A 19,919-nucleotide genomic window follows, 5' to 3' on the forward strand; every position below is an offset into this window, starting at 1 on the left:
CACAATATCACTTCTTCCAGTGGTGTTTGTGGTCAGACCACAAGGAGATCTACAAGTACCTTGTGTCAGGAATAGCACATGTTGGAAAAATAGCACCAGACTTGTAAGTAATCAAATGGAAACTATTGTCTAAGCTGCATGTCAAACCTTTCATGAATATTATTAGAGGAATGAAGTGATTGGCAACAAGTTTTGGGTCCACCCTACTTCAATTATGTAATCTTTACTGTGCAGTGTTGTCTGAGCTGGGGGAGGTGGTTTAAACTTTTATCATGTGCCATGAGGGGAGGATATGAAAAACACTTAAACATATGAATTGTATTCATACATTGCACTCTGAGTTTTATCATATTATCGTAAGTTCATCATATGCAAACTATTTATTCAAACCAAAGTCAAAGCTGAAAACATCAGTGCTCTATTACAGTGCAGTTTTGAAATAATTATGTCCAGTGATGCTGGCCACCTCAGCCATAATAATTGCTACTAATCACCATATACTGTAAAAGTGCTTTCTTCCAGCTATGGCAGCTCTGGTTCTGGTACAGATATGAATAGGGAATTTGTCTTTTAACTGTTTTGGTGTCATCGTTGTTCTCCACTCTTGTTGGGACTAAAATGCAGTTTCATGCATTTAGAATAGTTTACACTGTTAAAAAATTGGATTATCATGTTACCCATGGACAATGTTCAGAAAATATTTAGGTACTTCCATGTTTGTACAAGTTTTTACAAGTTTATTTTTTGATTGTTAGTCTTCATGATATAAACAACAGTGGAACTCATTATATGGTCATTTCTCCCGAAGCATGCACCCTTGCAGGCATAGACCAGAGAGAGAGATCATGCCCATCAGTGCGCTTCAGCTGTACTGCATGAGACTCGCATAGAATGTAGGCCTATGTTTCCAAAGAAGTGCGTTTCTGGATGTAAGGGAAAGATAACCTTGTTAAGCTTTCCAAAAGAACCCAGCATAAATAGTAGGTGTACTCTGTTTTCTCAGGGAGCAAAAGACTTTCACAAGTGTGTTTATATTCTGGCCATTAATATTATGTACTTACATTTTAAATAAATAATTTGATACAATGCACTTATTGTGCACATACATGTTTTTACATTTGTTCTGTAATTAATTTTCGTACATTGTATCTTTATTAATGTACTGGTTATCATACAGTTTACATAATCTTATATAATACACAATATCACTTCTTCCAGTGTTAAGCTTTTATTATTTGTTAGTACGTAAGGCCACAGTGGGACTTGGTCTTGAATTGTTTGCCCCAGTTGATACTTTTCATGTGATGTCACACTCTTATAGGAATGCCCCCCTGGTGGGCAAAACAATCTTTGCTCCACTGACTGCCAGTTATTTGTACGCAGTTTACACTATACCCATTGTATTTAACTGGAGATAAAGTTGCACATTATTATTTTCAATTGTTACAGCAATATACAGTAAATATGGACAAAATATCTTCATTCCACACTTCTGCTACACAAAAAACATGCCATTTTTTATTTTTTCATATTCAGAAGATTAATAAAATTTATTTATACAAGCATACACTACAATTTAAAGTTTTTGAATTGTTTAATATAACATACTTAACGTTAACGTAACTGTTGGTGAAAAAGCATCTTTGATGAGTGACCAGTCCTGAGTGACAACGCTTTCAAACATACTTTCAAACAACACAGGTCAGCAGGGTTTTTTTGATTAACATTAGGAATGAGTCAGATTTATGGACACGGGAAAAATATGTCCATGTCAGGAAAGACTAGCTTGTCTTGAAACGTGTTTACTTACTTTTACCCTTACATTACGTTTCAGGAGACTTGGTTTTGACAAATGAAGACATTTTATGATGTTGCAGTTTCCTACTACAAAATAGAATGGAAATGGAAATAATTCTACAGTATGGCAGTCCCTTTGTCGTACTTTAATATTCCTAAGATAATATTCCTAGGATTCTTAGGAAATTTTTTACAAAGTAAAACAAAGATATTAATGTAACTTGGAATCTCATCTAAGAGAGGTCAAAGCCCATATGTTCTTAAAATCTCTCCTTCTGTCTGCAAGCTCCTAAATTAGGCAGGGCTTTGAGTTTCTGAATTACAAATTATGAAGTAAATATTTATTTAATGTGGAGTTGTCTCGCTTGCCAAGAACCCAACATTTTCTGTTCCACGATGGTTTCATGATTGTGCTTCCAGTTTTTAACGAGTTGCAGATATACAAACAATTTTGATTGGCTTCTTTGGTTATAAAAGAGCATTTCTGGACTTCAGTTTGTATAGAAAAATAGGGATGCAAGATATTATCTGAATGTTATCAGAATCTGTTGATAAAAGATTAAAATGTTAGCATCTGTATAATATAAAAAATTTGAGAAAGATGAATAACCCACATGTGCTCAAGGAGTGCTAGTGATAAGATCGTGTTACCAGTGTGGTCATTCTTGAATCAGTCTTTCGCCTGAAGCATTATTAAATTCACTGTTTTGTATCACAGCCTTTAATGTGAGAATTCATGTACAGAATGATTCATCCAGTGTGTGATAGGGTCAACAATGATGAGCACATGCAGCAACAGCTGCTACAGCCATTCCCTGGGTCTTAATACATAAGGCATTTTATTTTTTTAAAGCAGTGGTTCTCAATTCCAGTCCTCGTGTACCCCCACTCTGCATACACACACCTGATTCTAATAATCAGCTTGCTAGATGCGAGATCTATGCATGAACTTTGTTTCCTGTCTACATGATCCCTACATAGTGTTCATTGCTATTCATTGTTTGTTGTTAATTAGGTCCGTCAAAGTTCACTTTACTTCAGAACTCTCATTCACAGATTTGCACTGAGAACTTCATCACACACATGACATCATAGGCCTCTGTAAATAATTTAAATTCACATCTTTGAATGTATCCGTTTACTTTCAAGCTGAAATTATGGCAGAGTATCCTAATGTCCACTTTGCAGGGCACTTACATTGCAATAGAACAAACATACAAAGTATGAAGAGCGGGTGTACGCTAGGACTGGAATTGAGAACCGCTGATTTAGAGGATACTATAGACACTAATTTGTGAAGCTGGACATCAGAAATATATTTTCTCATCATGATGGATGATTAAGGGAATTTGGGCTTTGTTTTCCCTCCTTTTTATATTTCTGTAAAAACAGCCATGGCTGGATAATTTCATGTTCATAATCACCCTGGGGTGCTAATAATTGTAAATATGAAAGGGAGAATATACTATATATATTTTATTTCTTTGATTTAATTTTTAGGGGTGCCAATTGTCCAACATGAATTTGAGAAATGCATTTATTTCATGATGATATTTTGCCCTTATTATTCTTTTTATCTATTAAAAGATTTGATTTTTTTTTAAATAAAAGATTAAAAGGATTAACAATGCAGATTCATTTTTACAGCCTTCTTTGATCATATTTACCAATGGTGCCGATTACTGTATTTCAAAAGAAGGTTTGGTTTAACCACTTTTAAAATGCAGAAGCTATGCCTTGCATAAATAAAATTAACAAACATGATGCCTAAGCAATTAAATTGTTTTATATATAGATTTATTTGTTTAACATGTAATATATTTTTCAAACAATATGAAAACTAAAATATAAAAACAAAAACAGCAGAGATTCTGTTAGTTAATTCTAATGCTTTAAATGTACTCTCATCATAAAAAGAAAAGTTTACATAATACATAAACACACATAATATATACATAATATATAAACATGTATCATAAACACACAATAAGTTCTTCACACAATCTGACATAGCAGTGTTTAAAATTTGGCCAAAGGAGAATTTGTTATAACACATCATAAAGTTTTTTTGCATTCATTATAATGCCTTAAGAATACCTTTATGTAATGTTATAATGTATTGTATATATTTATATACATTTATATTCGCTGGAGCCTTAACACAATGGCAATAGCAAGAGATTACAGATTATTATCAGATGCAGTATATCAAATCCTCTAGTTCTCTGAAAGTGCTCATTGTAGCTGTTTGGGAACTTGTAAACATGACTTTGTTTTCTGGCAAATATAAAACACCACCAGCTATCCAAACCATTACTAAATTAAATCAGGTAGTTTTTTTAATCTCTCTGTCTCTCTCACCCTCACTCTCACTCTCACTCTTTTGGTTGAGAACTTTTGTTCAAGCCTGTAGTTTTAAATATATTGGAATTTGTAGACTTGAACAGCTTCAATGTGTGCCTTTCCTGTTTATTTATCTGCCTAATCAGTCGTCAAAAATGTATTGTAGGAAGCAACAGCAATACGTACTTTCTGTCTTTTTTTGGTTTTTGCTCTTTCCCACTTTTTCTGCTGAGTGTCAGAACATTTATTTTGAGCTCACCTAGCAAGTATGTGGCCCCCAAGGGCTTATAAAAAGCAGGAAAGAGGCTGCAACTGTAATGGCTTATGGGCAGAAGTGCAAATGTTCTGTTAAGGGTTCTGTGTTGGTCATTGCATACGTTACCGGCATGGAAAGGGTGGTGAAAATGGGCCTTGTAGCTAATACAGTGATAAATAGAGTCAAATTAATATGTATTATGTAAATAATGACCATTTGTCATCAGTTATGAGAGAATTGTGCAGCTCTATTAGTTACTGAGATTACTTTGACTATTTCTGTACATTTTACATTTTATTTATCTATGAACCCAAAAGGAAAAGTATGCCAGTAATTACCCTCATCTCGCTCCAATCCCGTAAGACCTTCTTTCATATTTGGAACACAAATTAATTAAGATAATTAAGATATTATTGATAAAATCAGAGATCTGACACTACATAGAACTGAAAGGTAGTAAAGACATAACTCAGGGGAGAAGAAAAAAAAAAAAAGTATACTCCTAGGGTTGCAAAACTAAAGTTGAGCCACTGATATTACATGGACATTTCAGTTGTATTGATGTCTATGGAGGGTCAGGAGACTCTCCACTTTCCTCAAAAAATCTTTATTTGTGTTTGGTGTGAACAAACCCTTTAAAATACTTTATAATAGGCATTCTGAGAACACACAATAAAGAGATACTTAAACCCAAAAGTACTTTGATTGTTCTGTCAAGTATTCAGGGGGCTCATTTTATCATAAATGCTATTTCGTTTTGTGTTGTTGGTAACATCTGTGGTTTTTGAATGTATTATTATTGAAATATAATTTGTTTTATGTATGATTTTTAGAAATTATGGTAGCATTTGCTTTCGCTAGGAGTCTCCTACCCCTCTAAAAGCAGATGTGTTGGCGAGTTTGGCAGCCATAGAAAATGTCAGACTGATATTACACAAGTGCTTCTATATGGGAAGTTTTTAAATCCGTGATTAGAAGGATCATAAATGCAACAGTAAAATATTTCAAAACATTTACTAATTGCTCATCTGCTTGGAGATGCTACTGTTTTTAGTGTTATAAACTAAACACTGATGAATTTCAGAGTCATATTTTAGACTATACAAATACCACAAGTTCTCTGAATGAGTATAAACATGCATTTGTTGATTTTAACTAATTCTCAATTTCAATTAATCATTTTTGCAGTTTTAAAGATTTAGAGTGTGCACTAAAACATTGAATTCTTTCATTTTAGCATTAATAATAAACTCCAGCAGCCAGAGGCAGCATCAGGAGTGTTGGAGTATGCCATGAAACACTTTGGAGAACTGGTAAGAGCCTTCATCCCTCATTAATCTGTGTGCTATCCATTATGCATTGACTTTATAAGATGCCCTGTCCTTTCACACCCACACCCACCCTGCTCTGCATATTTTGCATATCTCTTTTAGTTAACTCTGATTCAGGTAATCATCTCGTTAGAAGAGAGCTAAATGCATGAACAGTGATTTGATTTCCATTGCCAGTCTGTTAACAGATCTCTTTGGAATGCAATTCAATTGCGAAATTTGTAGCCATGGTAACACCTCCCGTTACTGAGGATGATAAGAAATTTATATAGATATTATTATTAATTTGTGTTTACATTGCTCAAAATAGCGCACTTGGCAAGCTATGGACAACCTAGCAGCCAGCCAACAGACAAGTGACTGATCCTGATAGGCAACGTCACGCACACAGCATCTATAGGCAGACCATACAGACAATGCCAAGAAACTCCAACAACAAACTAGTCTGTTGGAATTTGTTTTCACTTGACTAACAGCAGCCTCGGCTTCATCCACAACCTCTTTTGTTTCATTTGTCATCTTTTCATGCAAAGAATGATACACAATGACATTAATACAAGTCAAATTCTGGATATAGAATAATATTTTTTTTCCCCAGTCAGTGAGAGTTTCTCAGTATCTTTTGGTGCACTGTGAACATGACTGTTATTTTTACAAAATGTTTTACTTATTTTAACTATTTTACTAAATCCAACGGCCAACTTCAGCCAACTTGTTTGTTGGAGTTGGTTGGAGTTTGTCCGTGTGGTGTGAATTGGCCTTAACTGTGCTGAGAATTCTGGGCAGAGAATTTTTTTGTAATAGTGCCACGCCATACCAAGCTCATGTAAAAACACAACTGAAACGGTTATTAAAACAGTTCGGTGCAAAAGTGGAAAAGCAGCTTTTTGTACATTTCTATATATAGTCATTGTTTTTGCACATTTTCTGCCCATTGTAGTAAAATTATAAATTATGAATGAAGATTTTCTTTGTTTTCTTCGGTTGTAGCCTTTCAAAACTTATTGGACCCAAATGAGATACAAAATTTGTATGCTGTATGAAAAATTTGGATTTTATCATCTCATTTATCAACAGAGCATGCTTTAAAAAAAATCAGTTTCTTTAAATTATGAAATATGACTTGGTGAAGTGTTATTTCAACTGTTGCTGAGGCCATCCATTACTCTGGCAGATGTTCACCTTGGGCTCACTGCCAATTCTCAGATAAACTGTTGCTATGCCCTCCCAGTAAATGTTGGAATAACAATTGGAGCCATCCATACTGTCTGTGTTCCAGATGTAAAAGTGTTTTTGTGAGATTAAAATTCCCAATTGCTGAGTACCGTAACACGTTTGTGGTTTACATATGAAGCAAGCACTTTTTAACCCCTCCCCTCACAAAAATAATACTATATTATACTATACTAATTACTATAATAATAATTCAGTAATATCATTTTAATTATCTCTATCATCCTTTTTCCACTACAGGAGATTCAAGCCACCTGGTATGAGAAACTTCATGAGTGGGAAGATGCTCTGGTCGCCTATGATAAAAAAATCGACATGAACAAAGATGATCCTGAGCTTATTCTTGGTCGCATGAGATGTCTGGAAGCGCTAGGCGAATGGTATGCATACATATAATAGTCAATTTCTGGTGTGTATACTTTGCTTTTTTACAACATATTTTTCATATTTTTCAAAGTATTAAATACATATTTTTTGCAGTCCAGTGTAGGCTTATTCTTATTTAATGTCAACTTAATGGGTATATTTGTGACTAGACAGAGCAGACATGTGTATGTTTTTTGTGAAATGTAAGGTTTAGAATCTTGCATTATTAATGGAATGTAACGATAATTCTGGCTGACACATTAGTTAACACTCATCTGTTCTACCTATAGGATCATGACACCAATCATAAATCACTTCATATGGTCCCTTTGGTCATTATTCAGCAGCTATGTATTGCTGTGCTCAGGAACTAATCAGGGGGTTCAGCACTTGGTTGTTTTGGGAGGTATCCTATCCTAGGCTGTGTGGATGGGCAGGAAAAGTTTGATAATGGTCATGACAGAATTATTTTTATTTATTTTTCTTTTATATATATATATTTATTTTTAATTGACATTCTTCTTAGTAATTTCAAGAAACCTTTTATTGATATTGCTTCTCACAAACTGAAATATTCAGAGTAAAATGAACTGCGAAACATTACACAATGGAAAGTAATTTCTCCAGTGAAATATATTCCTTTCAGTATAGGGTCACACAACACAGAGAAAATTATGATTGAGTGAGTAAAAGCAAAAATCGTTTGCTTTTGTATGCTGACACTATCCCTGTCCCCCACCATCTCTTTTTTTTCTCTCTACTTTTTAAAGGAAAGTCTTACTGATTTCTGTAATAGTCATTTACTGGTAAGCATAAGGAAGAGTTTGTGTGGGAGTGTGATTGGCATGAGTGGTGACTTCCCAGATTTGTTGCAGTCAGTGAAACCAGTAAGTAAGGACACAACTACATAGTGAAAGTGGAAGCAGGAAATATAGGGATATTAATGAAAATAGTTCAGTCTAATTAAAAAAAGGAAATACTATTTTGCTGTTTTTCTGTTGCCTATAAAAAAATAATGCTTTTGGCTTGAGAACATACTAACAGCTGTTGGAATCAGGTGTGACCAAAGCACACATTTATTTTATTCTCAGATGCTGTGCTCTCATGCATCATCTAATGTTTGATGTTAAATCATACATTATTAAGTGTAAATACATTTGAATAAACATGATTGGGCATGCTTTCTGTGTACCCACCATGACACAGCTTTTGTTTATTAAAATAAACCACATAAAGATACATTGAGTAAAAGAAGCTTTTAACTTTTTTGTTTTATTAAAATATCCTTTCATTAGCTGTCATTACAAGACAAAAGCACAAATATGAAGGTGTCAGTCTATATTTCAGCTTATTTTTGGAAAAAAAAATTCTCAGTCCCAAAGACAAAAGGGACTATCATGAATTTGACATGTGACAGAAGTGAAAGCAAATGTCATCATACGTCAAGATAAGAATCAGACATGGATGACCACTTACTAGCAGCTAAATCTTGATTTAATTAAATGATTAAAGTCTTGTAAGTTTTTTTGGAGTGTGTTGCAAGCATCAAAATCGAAATTTGTTTATGCTTACAAAATACAAATAATTTGGTTGGTGAAAACATTACTAAATGTTTTTTGTTGTACTTTTGTCAAGTAAAGATTTTCAAGTTTATTGCCTTATAACAAAACATAAAACAAATTCTGATTTGGGGTTATTTTATATGGCCCAAATTATATGGTAGTCAAATTTCCATGTCACATTCCTTTCCAGTGAGCGATAGACTGTTCCAGTGTAAAGGTAACAGAGCCCTTCTTCCTGTCTTGCTCTTAATGTACGTCTTTGTGTTTTAGGCCTGTCTGCAGCCTGGAACCTTGTATTTTGCAAGGCCCCATAAGTAGTGTTTTTTTTCCAGGCAGCTGGAAAAGCACTTCATTTGTTCCAGATCCTCCACCTCATCTCTTAAAACCCATATGAGCAGAGTTTCACAGAGCTAATCGTGGGGCCTCTTTTTTCACAACCCCCAGCAATGGCACGCATGGTTTTCTGGTATCTGTGTCAGCACTGTTAGCCTCAAAGGGTCCATTTGTTTTAAAAGTGCACCATTCCAAGATGTTATATGATGTCATGGCTTTTTACAGTTTATCACAGCAAGAGCTGTGGCAAGTGGCTTTTGGGGTGAAAAGATTCCTGCATGGACACAGACAGAAGCTCTTACTGACCTTTCACACTTTGACAACATGTTTGGTTTTTATGATCTGTAAGAGTGCTTGTGCTTTGCCAGAAATAATAATTCAGAAACAAATGCTGACATCTCGTTGTGTGCAGTGCAGGTGCAGGAGTTAATCCTGTTATTTTTTTGTAATGTACTCAACAGTGCTGTTTATTTCTATGTTTAATCATTATCATGTTGCATCTACTGAATAATATACAAGTGTGACATACTTCATTATTATATATGAATTGGCACAACTGTAAAAAGGATGTCAGAGCAAAAAAAAGAGAAAGAGAGGGGATCAAAAGTCTGAAAATCATTCTGATTGAGCCTTAGTGAAAGACAATTATTAGTGATCTGTGCTTTATGGCAGAGTGTCCAGACAGTAACCTTTCATTAATGATATGTAAAGACCTGATTACAATTGTGAAAAACCCCATTTAAAGACTGGCAGACTCTGAAAAACAAGGTTGTCTGGTCTGATTATCCTCAGTTCCAAGTGTCATGTCTGGAGGAAACCAGAGGCCACTCATTATATTCCCAATGATAAATGGAATTCTGGGTTATCTGTATTCACATTTCATACTGCTCATACTTGACCTGGGGTTACCTGTTAATCCTAATCTAAAACTGTAAACTCTTCAATTCATTCTCTTCCTCTATTAGAAAATAATAACTGTGTTTTCCCATTGTATTGTGTAAGTGGGCCTACCATGTGTTTTTACCCCTTGGGGTTGAAGCCTGCATTGGTGAAACAATACCCATTTTGGTTTATAGGTCGTACTAGTTTCATTCAAGTACCTATAAAAACCTGAGGCTGTAAACACCATCAAAGTTGTTTTGTGTAAGGGTTGAATACTTATGCAATGTAGTTGTTTCAGGTTTTCATTTTATTTTATGTTTTAAAGCAGTTCTGTGTTAAGTGTGCATATAAGAAGTATATTGTCAGTGACAATGACAACTTGGGGACACGTAATTGCAAGTGATTATCATCAATTTGATTACAGAGACAGTCTCTGCATTTAATAAAAAATGTAAGCATTTAATCTTGTCACTCTATTCTGCTATTAGATACTGTTCAAACAATCTGTATTGTTTAAAGCACAATATAAATAAAAAGTAATTGAATGGGCGAACTGCAATCTGCAAAGTTCTTTGCCAATATAAGCTTCAGTGTGGAAGAGACTTCACTTCCAGCAATCAAAAGTTTGGCTATGTGAGACTGTTTCCTCCATTGCTGTCTGTCTCTCTGTCAGTTTCGTTCTCATTCTATTTCTGTTTTTTTTTTTTTTTTTTCCCCATCCATCAGGGGTCAGCTACACCAGCAGTGTTGTGAGGAGTGGACATTGGTCAGTGAGGAGACTCAAGCCAAGATGGCCCGCATGGCAGCGGCTGCAGCTTGGGGACTGGGTAAGGCGAGAAAAAAAAGGACAGTTTTTCATGGTGGAAAAAAAATCATCATTGTTTTTGATTATTCCAACATTAGGTTAAAGTTCAGGAATTTACGAATTCTGTTAACTAATATCTGTAACAAGTCTACCTGACAATGCCAATGTGCAATTTTCCTTCGTTTTATTCCCACTTATTTCTAAAAACACTGTAATCACATCAACACAGTGATACATAATTAACATTCCACTTGAAACTGCTCATCTTTTGGAAAAAGTTTACTGTCATGAGTTTTTATAAAAATCGATACTTGTGAGAGCCATGATATTCACAAGAGTTTGTTTGAGATGAGATGGTGGTCTATTGTGCAAACGGACAACACAGTTGTAAAACACAATAAAGTTTTTATTTATGTAGTACATATGTATACAGCAACAATATACATTAAGCTAAATAAAGCAATAAAAAGGTAGCTTCTTAATGTAAATGCTTTGAAGACTATTAATAACAGAAGATTAATGTTGCATATATAAATATTATAAAATCATCTGATATTCATTTTTCATATATCATTTATACATAAAATAAATAGGCCCCCAGTAGAATTTTTTTACATTTTGTTTCATGATGTTAATTCATTAAAGGAGCCTTACCCTGCTAAGACCTAAACCTGCTTAAAGTTGAAAAGTTTCCGAAATATCAATATGAGTCTAGAAAGTATAAATTAGAGTTAAGCATTAAATAGAAATTGGCATTTACAGATATTTTGTTTACAGTCCATCGGATGTTCCACATTGCTGTGATTTAATGTTGGACTTAATACATGTCTCAGATATGAAATGTAATTTTTTGCTGAATATATAATATTTGTATGTATAATATAATTAGCATATTTGTGCGTTTGTCAGGCCACTGGGACAGTATGGAAGAGTATACCTGCATGATCCCACGAGACACCCATGATGGAGCCTTTTACAGGGCAGTGCTTGCTCTACATCAGGATCTCTTCTCGTTGGCACAACAGGTACTAAATAATGAACAACTAATGAGGGTTGAATGACTAGTATATAAACTGCCTCGTGTCATCCTCTAAAAAAAAATAAAAAATAAATAAAAAAAAAAACACAACTCACTTTACATGGAGGAAACAACCAGGAGGGAGATGTTTAAGGAAAAAATATTCAATCAAGGATGATGAATGCAGCAGTTACCGTCATTGTCTCACAGGCGTTATGTAATATTGGTCAAAGGCTACCCTCAGTCTGCACATCAAAAACTTGGCTGACATATGGTCCCTGTGGTAATCCAGTGTTCCTTTTTCCAAAACAGCATGTGTGTGTGTGTGATGAGCTCATACACATGGATAACATCAAAGACACACCCATGTACTTGTGTTCGCCATTATTATTCTGTTCATCCCACCTGTTCCATTACTTGAGAGGACATTGTAGCAAAGGTTACTCCAGGTAAACAACAGTTACAGCATCAGTTTAAAGCTGGAAAGGAAAGTAGCCATTGGTTCAAGTTAAACACACAATAGCAGGCACGCAAACAATTTTATTAGTTACTTAATTCATGAGGTGTAAAGAGTACCTGAAAACATTAGTTGAGTAAAATGCAGATACCTTACTCCATTACAGTCACCAATTCTAAAACAGCTTGACTAAAAGTATTAGTATCTGATTTTAACAGCACGTGAGTATTTTAATTATACTAAATATCAACTCAAAAATGCACTATTCAAAGAGACATACCAGTGAAAAACTAATGTTGTAAAGAAGCTGGGGAAACTAGAAAAAACAATAAGGCAAAAACCACAGAGAACCAAGAACAGAATGATGGTCGAAATGACAACCATAACTTTCAACAACTAAAGAAACATTAGGGCTGCATATATACAGGAGGCTAACAAGCTGAACAAAATAAGATACAAACTGACTACAAATACCATGGGAGAGAGGAAGTGACAAAAGTCCAAGACAACAAACTGAAACCACAACAAAAATAAGAAAGAGCTTATTTATGAGGAGAGCAATAATGGTTTATATGGTTAATAATTTCCTAAAACCAAAATTGCAAAAAAAAAACAAAAAAAACTCTGTACTGGTTTGGGCCTCATTGGCAGCTGAAGTCATGTCCTCATCTCATGTATAAAACACCTGTGATTCACAACTACTAGCTAAGGAATTCATATTCACCTAAAGCAGTGGTCTCAAACTCAAGAGTTTAGCTCCAACCACCCCTAAATCACACGTGTTTGAAAGTTTCTAGTGATCCTGAAGAGCCTGATTATCTGAATCAGGTGTCCTTGATTAGGGTTGGAGCTAAACTGTGCAGAGCTGTTGCGCTCCAGGAATTGAGTTTGATACCAGTAACCTAAAGTAACCTTGTTGAAAGGTTTGGATGAGGGTAAAACGCACAAGCAATAGTAGGTGCAGTTCCCTGTTGTTGACAATATCAAATGTTTTAGCATAAATAAACTGCTTCAAAAAAGCTAGGTGTCATGTAAAATGTAATGTGTAGCTGCAACACTCATTTCAAATGTAGTGAAGTAGAGTACAGATACTCATTCAAACATTTAGTGAAGTAGAGAGTAAAAGTGGCTAATGTCTTTGGTACTCAGTATAACTATAAACTACCCAAAAAGATACTTTACATAAGTTCCAGTTACATTTATAAGTTCCAACCAGAATCAAGCATTCAGCTACTATGGCATAACTTAATTTATGATTTTGATTTCAGTGCATTGACAAAGCCAGAGATCTGCTGGATGCTGAGCTCACCGCTATGGCTGGAGAGAGTTACAGTAGAGCATATGGGGTAAGAGCATATACCTCTCAATATAGAAGATAATAATAATTTGACATAAGTAATGCTTTTTGTTTGTTTGGGTTATTTTTATTGTTCATTGAGTAATTGTGAGAAAATTCCAGAAGAGACTGTTACATAATAAAGCCAAACCCAAGTCTTTGTAACATTATTCTAACCTGAATAAGGTGATAATAAACACATACACACACATTGGGTAAGATAATAAACATAATGCATCTAACCTTTATTTTCTTTTGCATCTAATCTTTCTAGTCTTGGTTGCACTGTGTTTACTTTACCATGTTTCAAGTCTCTCTCTCTCTCTCCCTCTCTCTCTCTCTCTCTCTCTCCCTCTCCCTCTCTCCCTCTCATAGGCCATGGTGTCTTGTCAGATGCTGTCTGAGTTAGAGGAGGTGATCCAGTATAAACTGGTTCCTGAGAGGAGGGACATCATAAGGGAAACGTGGTGGGAGAGACTGCAGGTACTTACTTAGTTAAAGTTAGTCTATATGTTTATTTCTAAATTCTAAGTTCAAATATGATGCATTACAAAATATTTTTGCACATGTACATTTTTGCATCACTACATGTTGTCAAACAGTAAGTTAGTAGTGATACATTAATTTTAAGTTTCACAAAGAAAGTGTTCATCCAAACCAATAACTTCCATCTGTTCTTGTTTTATTTCTTCATTAATAATCCTGTCCTGATCTGGCTGGCTGGCTGGTTGCCTAGACGTCGTGTGTCAGCATGCGTTTCTTTTATGTGCTCAGCTAGTGCAAACATTTAACTTTAAGAACTAATGCTGCCAACCTGTAGATTCATAAAGGAAGGTGTGAGAGTGCAGACCTGATATATTTTTGACATGGAAATATAGGGGTTAAATATACTGTAAGTTTTTTATCCACTTTTAAATTTATTCATCCTTGTTATGTGTAGCAGCTTATTCTGGTTAAGGACTGCCCACTTTTTGTAATGTAAACACCAGTTCATAGTTTTGTAATGGTAATAGCTATAGATGCCTAAGTAAGACTTCATCTTTCTGTTGATGCATTCATTATCAAATTAATGTGTAACAAACCATTTAGAGCTGTCAGCTGCTCGGTTTCTTGTCGTTTATGTCAAAAAACGTCATAGAGTAAACAACCAGAGCTTCAGCAAAGTCAGTGCTGGACTGATTACTTTCAAATTGTAGTTTGTTACTGATTTTTAGAAAAGAATATGCATGTGTACATATGTAATCATGTAATCCTTAAAATAACTGTCATCTAATTATGAGAGTGATATAATGTGATTACAAGTATTTAATTTGTAGTCTGATTACATTACATCTTCATTCTGTGTAATCAATTACCTCCCAAGTGAGCCTAGTTTACAAAAGTAAATGTTGAAAATATGTTTTTTCTTAGGGTTGTCAGCGTATTGTGGAGGACTGGCAGAGGATCTTGATGGTGCGCTCCTTGGTTATTAGTCCACATGAGGACATGCGGACATGGTTGAAGTACGCTAGCCTCTGTGGAAAAAGTGGAAGACTAGTAAGAACAATAATGTGTCCTTCAATTGCAAGCTTAACATTATGCTTGTGGAAGTTTTAAATATTTTCCAGAATGTGGCACAATGTTTAGAACATAGAAAAATCCTAAAACAAGGGACAAAAATAAAACAATAAGCCCCTTGTAGCATTGGTTTACAGTTATTTAGAAATTCTGAAACTAAGTTACCAAAACAAGACTTTTTTAAGTCTTTCTATTTATTATGTAATAGAAATTAATACAACAGTGAGCAGGTTTACATTGCACACGAGTGAGCATGTTGACATGCACAGCAGTAAGCTGACAATGCATGCGTTTAATTGACTTCATTCATAAATCAGGTTTTTTCTGTAGTGATGTCAAAATATAATAATTTGCATATTCGTGATGTTAAATAAAGCTTGCAAAATGTCAGTGGGAAACAGCTTATATATTATTCTCTCATGAAGTTATAAATGCAGCATTGTGATTGAACCACTTCTGCTTCTCCTGCATGAGATGAGAACATCTAAAAATGTATAATTTTTTGTGTCATGAAAAAGTATGCCATTGTGATAGCGTATATTTTCTTCTTTCTGTACTGCAAAAGTTTTGCTCTGTCTAGATACATTTAAATCTTGCACTTCCTGTCACATATAGCACACATGCACAGCCGACAGAAAGATGGTTACCATGTTTAAATAACCAAGTGCATTTTTCGCCTAGCATAATCAGCTTAAGAACGTGCATGTAAACGATCTCAATGTTAACGCCTGCTTCTCCATCATTACCTCTTTGACCCAAGCACTGCTGTTTTTTTGATAGACTGGGATCATTTGACTAAAATAGCATTACCTTCCAAAGGATCCTAATGTTAGGACAATGGTTGTTTATTTTCAACTGTGAAAGCACACAGTCAGACATTCTCTGTTTTGTTTGTTGTTTGTGTCGATAAATCAAGCCAGTGACTAAACAGTGAACTTCATATTGTTCTTCTTAGGAACGTAGCATTAAAATCACCTGTTGCTTTGTTGTTTAAAGCTGATAGCATTGTACTTTTATAACATTTATAAAAACATTAATTGATAACAAACCACACCTTAATTAGGTTTATAGTGCTTTTTACAATAGGACTCAAGCAATCAAATCTAAATATTTGAAATGATATATTGCATCATTAAGGAAAAATTTTTTTTTTTTTTTTTTATCTGAATAATAGTGTAGTTAATGCATCTACCAGCAGTGGGATAATCTTATCATGGTTAACCACTAAACCCCCTTACCTTTTTCCTCACAATATATGTGACCTCTGTGTGTGTTTATTTATAAAGTGCTTGGTTTTTAACAGATGCCTTTTTGTGACCCATTGGGGTCAAGCATACAAGCTTAATTTACTTTAATGAATCAGATTCAACCTTTAAATATTTAATTATACAGACACTTTTTTTACCAATCCTCTTATTGATGTCTCATTTATTGTTTTAAAGCTTCCAAAAAAATAAATATATACACGCTCACACACACATATATATATTTGTTGTCATTGATTATAGTCATTCAACATTGCAGTATAAATGAAAGCTTTTACTTTAACATTTATTAAACTTTAAAAATAACAATTTCTTATTTAAATTTAAACAATCTTCACACTTCTTGTAATAAATATCATACCTGTGTCCTCCAGAAAATTGTATAGTTATCAAACACTAAATGTGCTTTGGAAAAAAAGGGTCTGCTAAGTGACTAAAAGTAAAATATATATATATATATATATATATATATATATATATATATATATATATATATATATATATATATATATATATATATATATACATACATACATACATACATACATACATACATACATGTATTCATGTGTGTGTTTTTTTTTTTTTTATTATTATAGTTACACTTTTAATGGCTTGCTTTTCATCAACCACTGCTGTTCCCATACAAAGCTATTTACTAAGATTATAAACATAAGATCAAGCATAGCAAGACTAAGCCAGAATAATTTAGTAAATGACAATTACACATTTTTGCAATCTTGATAAACTATGATCCTAACTGAGATTCTTTGTGTATTTCCCAGGCGCTAGCCCATAAGACCCTCATTCTCCTGCTGGGAGTGGATCCTTCCAAACAGCTTGACCATCCCCTGCCCACTGCTCACCCTCATGTCACCTATGCTTATATGAAGTATATGTGGAAGAGCACTCGCAAGGTAAACACTCGCACACTAACTTTAATTACTCTTAAAAACAAGAGATTCCCTTTGCAGTGCCCTTGGGAAATATTCAAGTACAGATTCTTTCTGCTTGAATATACAAAAACGGTCTGCATTGTCTGAAGAAAAATGTTCCTCAGGAAATTTACACCTTGACAAAGCAGTTAATTTTGTCAGAGTTAGGATTGCAGGCCCCTTGTTGCATTGCATGTACTGACGACCAGACTCTGGGCCGTTGGTGCATGTGGCACAGATAGAATGTAGTGAGCTTGTAGTGACCCCTATAAAAAAACAACACTTGAAGCAGATGAAGCAGCTCAACTTTTTGGAATGCTGTGTTAATATTTTTACAATTATGCAAGATGTCAAATACTTGTTTCCCAGTTACATAAGACGATATGTGATAGCAGTTATGACAAAATAAAGTGAGGCTTGTGGCTTCCATTTAGTTTTTCAAACAGCTTAATTTTACATGACTGTAATTGGTTTTGGGAAATTCCTACCCTGCCAACAACTTTCCATGTGCCATTAGTATCCTTTCATATAAGACCAATGAAAGTACTTCATGAGGTGAAGACAGACTCCTTGAAATAGTTCCCTGCTCGTTTAAAAACATCCTTGTTTTTTTAACAGGAAACAAAAATACTGTCTGTGATGATGTAACAAGATGAGTGGAAAGGTTGCTTGGCTTTACTTTTCCAGCTTTCAAGTTATACCTCTTTGTTACTCTGCACTGTGGAGAGCAGTCACCATTTCCTTAAGAGTATTGGCAAATTAACTACAAAAAAACTTAATTAGCTCCACATAAACAGTGCCTCTCTCTTGTTAACTTTAACTTGTTTGACATTGCATTACATTCATTTGGTGTCCAGTTTAGCAAGATTTCTTAGGATCCTAAAGTGATTTCCCAGTTAAAAAAGGGATTTTGTGCCGCAAGGACCATTCAGGTCAATAATTGGTAATAGTATATTTTTTGTAGATTCGTGACTATTAGATAATGTCAGTATATTTTAAACATTAATTTAAAGTAGATTTGTATAATATATATTTCATGATACCACCTGCTCCAAAGAGTTAATTTTTTCAGGTTAAAAAAAAAAAAAAAAAAAAAACATATTTTGAAGAATGTGGGTAACCAAACAGTAGCTGGTCCCTGTTGACTTCCATAGTGTGAAAAAATAAAAAAAAGTAAAACGGGACCAGAACCTGTTAATAATTTATGCACACATTTTCTTATTGGATAAAAAAATGTATCCAACTCAGTTGAACACATGCACATTTTATAATTACATTCAGTCTTTTTTATGCAATATCCCAGAATACACATAACATAGATAGATGGAAACATAGCTAATGATGAAAGAATTTTCATTTTTGGGTGGTTATCCATTTAATGACAGTATAATTCCGTCACACCAATGTCCCATAGAGCAGCTTGTTACTAGAGTGTTATGTCTTTGAGAGATTACATAAGTACTGGCTAAGTACCAGGCACTGAGAATAATGGACCAAACCAGCGCGCCAGTCCCAATCCACAGCCCAGCAGTGTGTTAAAGTTACAGACACACATAGAGCCGTCAGCCTCACTCAGAAATTCCTGTGAAGAGATAAAATAAACATGAAATTGTTAAGAGATTGAAATTGCCGTATTAAAGGAAAATGTCAATTTACTGTAGTCACTAGGAAATCGGGTGTTATGGTAATGCTCATAACCATTGTCATCACTATTGTTCCAGGGAAATGGTCTGTGTATTAGAAATACTGTCTAAAGATAACTATAAAATTGAGTGTTTACTGTTTTCCTCTTGCCTTATCAACACATAGTTTTCCTGTTTAATACTATTTGCTTTGACACAATATGTATTGTATAAAACTTCTTATAAATGAAGGCAACTTAACTTGACTTTGTATAAAAATGTCTTACAAGTTGATAATTACTTGCATGATATATTTTGGCATTTGTTCTTTGGCCATCTCTCTCAGATCGATGCATTCCAGCATATGCAGCACTTTGTGCAGGGCATGCAACAACAAGCACAACATGCCATCGCAGCTGAAGACCAGCAGCACAAACTGGAGCTACACAAGCTAATGGCACGGTCAGTAACCATATACACTCTTAGCTGATTTTATTTGAAATACCATATTGAATTGATTTGAAATGGAAAATAATTGTAATATATTATACTTTATCTGACAGAATGAAATGAATGAGTCAACCAATGAAATGAGCTCATTGTGTGGGGCTCTAAATAGGCCTCATCCATACAGAAGTTATCTCTGCCTAACATGATCCTTGAACTTAATTTATTTAATAGTATAAATGTTTTTATCCAAACCTACTTAAAAAATGTTGACTATAGAAGCAGTCAAACTCAACAAAAGAGCATGTAAGTGCTTTGACAAATCCCATAGTCTAACAAGTTTTATTGTTGTTGTGTTGTTTTGATAACAAGGG

At 34.4% G+C, this 19,919-nt stretch overlaps 1 protein-coding gene across 2 annotated transcripts in view; it reads left to right on the forward strand.

The window, feature by feature from the left end:
* Window positions 1-19,919, forward strand: part of mtor (mechanistic target of rapamycin kinase) — a 99,236-nt gene that overhangs the window by 39,061 nt on the left and 40,256 nt on the right. For both annotated transcript variants that reach the window (XM_043246681.1, XM_043246680.1), the window contains exons 29-37: window positions 5,634-5,709; window positions 7,201-7,340; window positions 10,830-10,930; window positions 11,818-11,933; window positions 13,652-13,729; window positions 14,095-14,202; window positions 15,130-15,255; window positions 17,327-17,458; window positions 19,445-19,560. In XM_043246681.1, the coding sequence (XP_043102616.1) occupies window positions 5,634-5,709; window positions 7,201-7,340; window positions 10,830-10,930; window positions 11,818-11,933; window positions 13,652-13,729; window positions 14,095-14,202; window positions 15,130-15,255; window positions 17,327-17,458; window positions 19,445-19,560 (993 nt within the window). The remainder of the gene's footprint in view (window positions 1-5,633; window positions 5,710-7,200; window positions 7,341-10,829; window positions 10,931-11,817; window positions 11,934-13,651; window positions 13,730-14,094; window positions 14,203-15,129; window positions 15,256-17,326; window positions 17,459-19,444; window positions 19,561-19,919) is intronic.

The sequence above is a fragment of the Puntigrus tetrazona genome, chromosome 8, assembly GCF_018831695.1.
Source record: "Puntigrus tetrazona isolate hp1 chromosome 8, ASM1883169v1, whole genome shotgun sequence".
Classification (NCBI taxonomy): domain Eukaryota; kingdom Metazoa; phylum Chordata; class Actinopteri; order Cypriniformes; family Cyprinidae; genus Puntigrus; species Puntigrus tetrazona.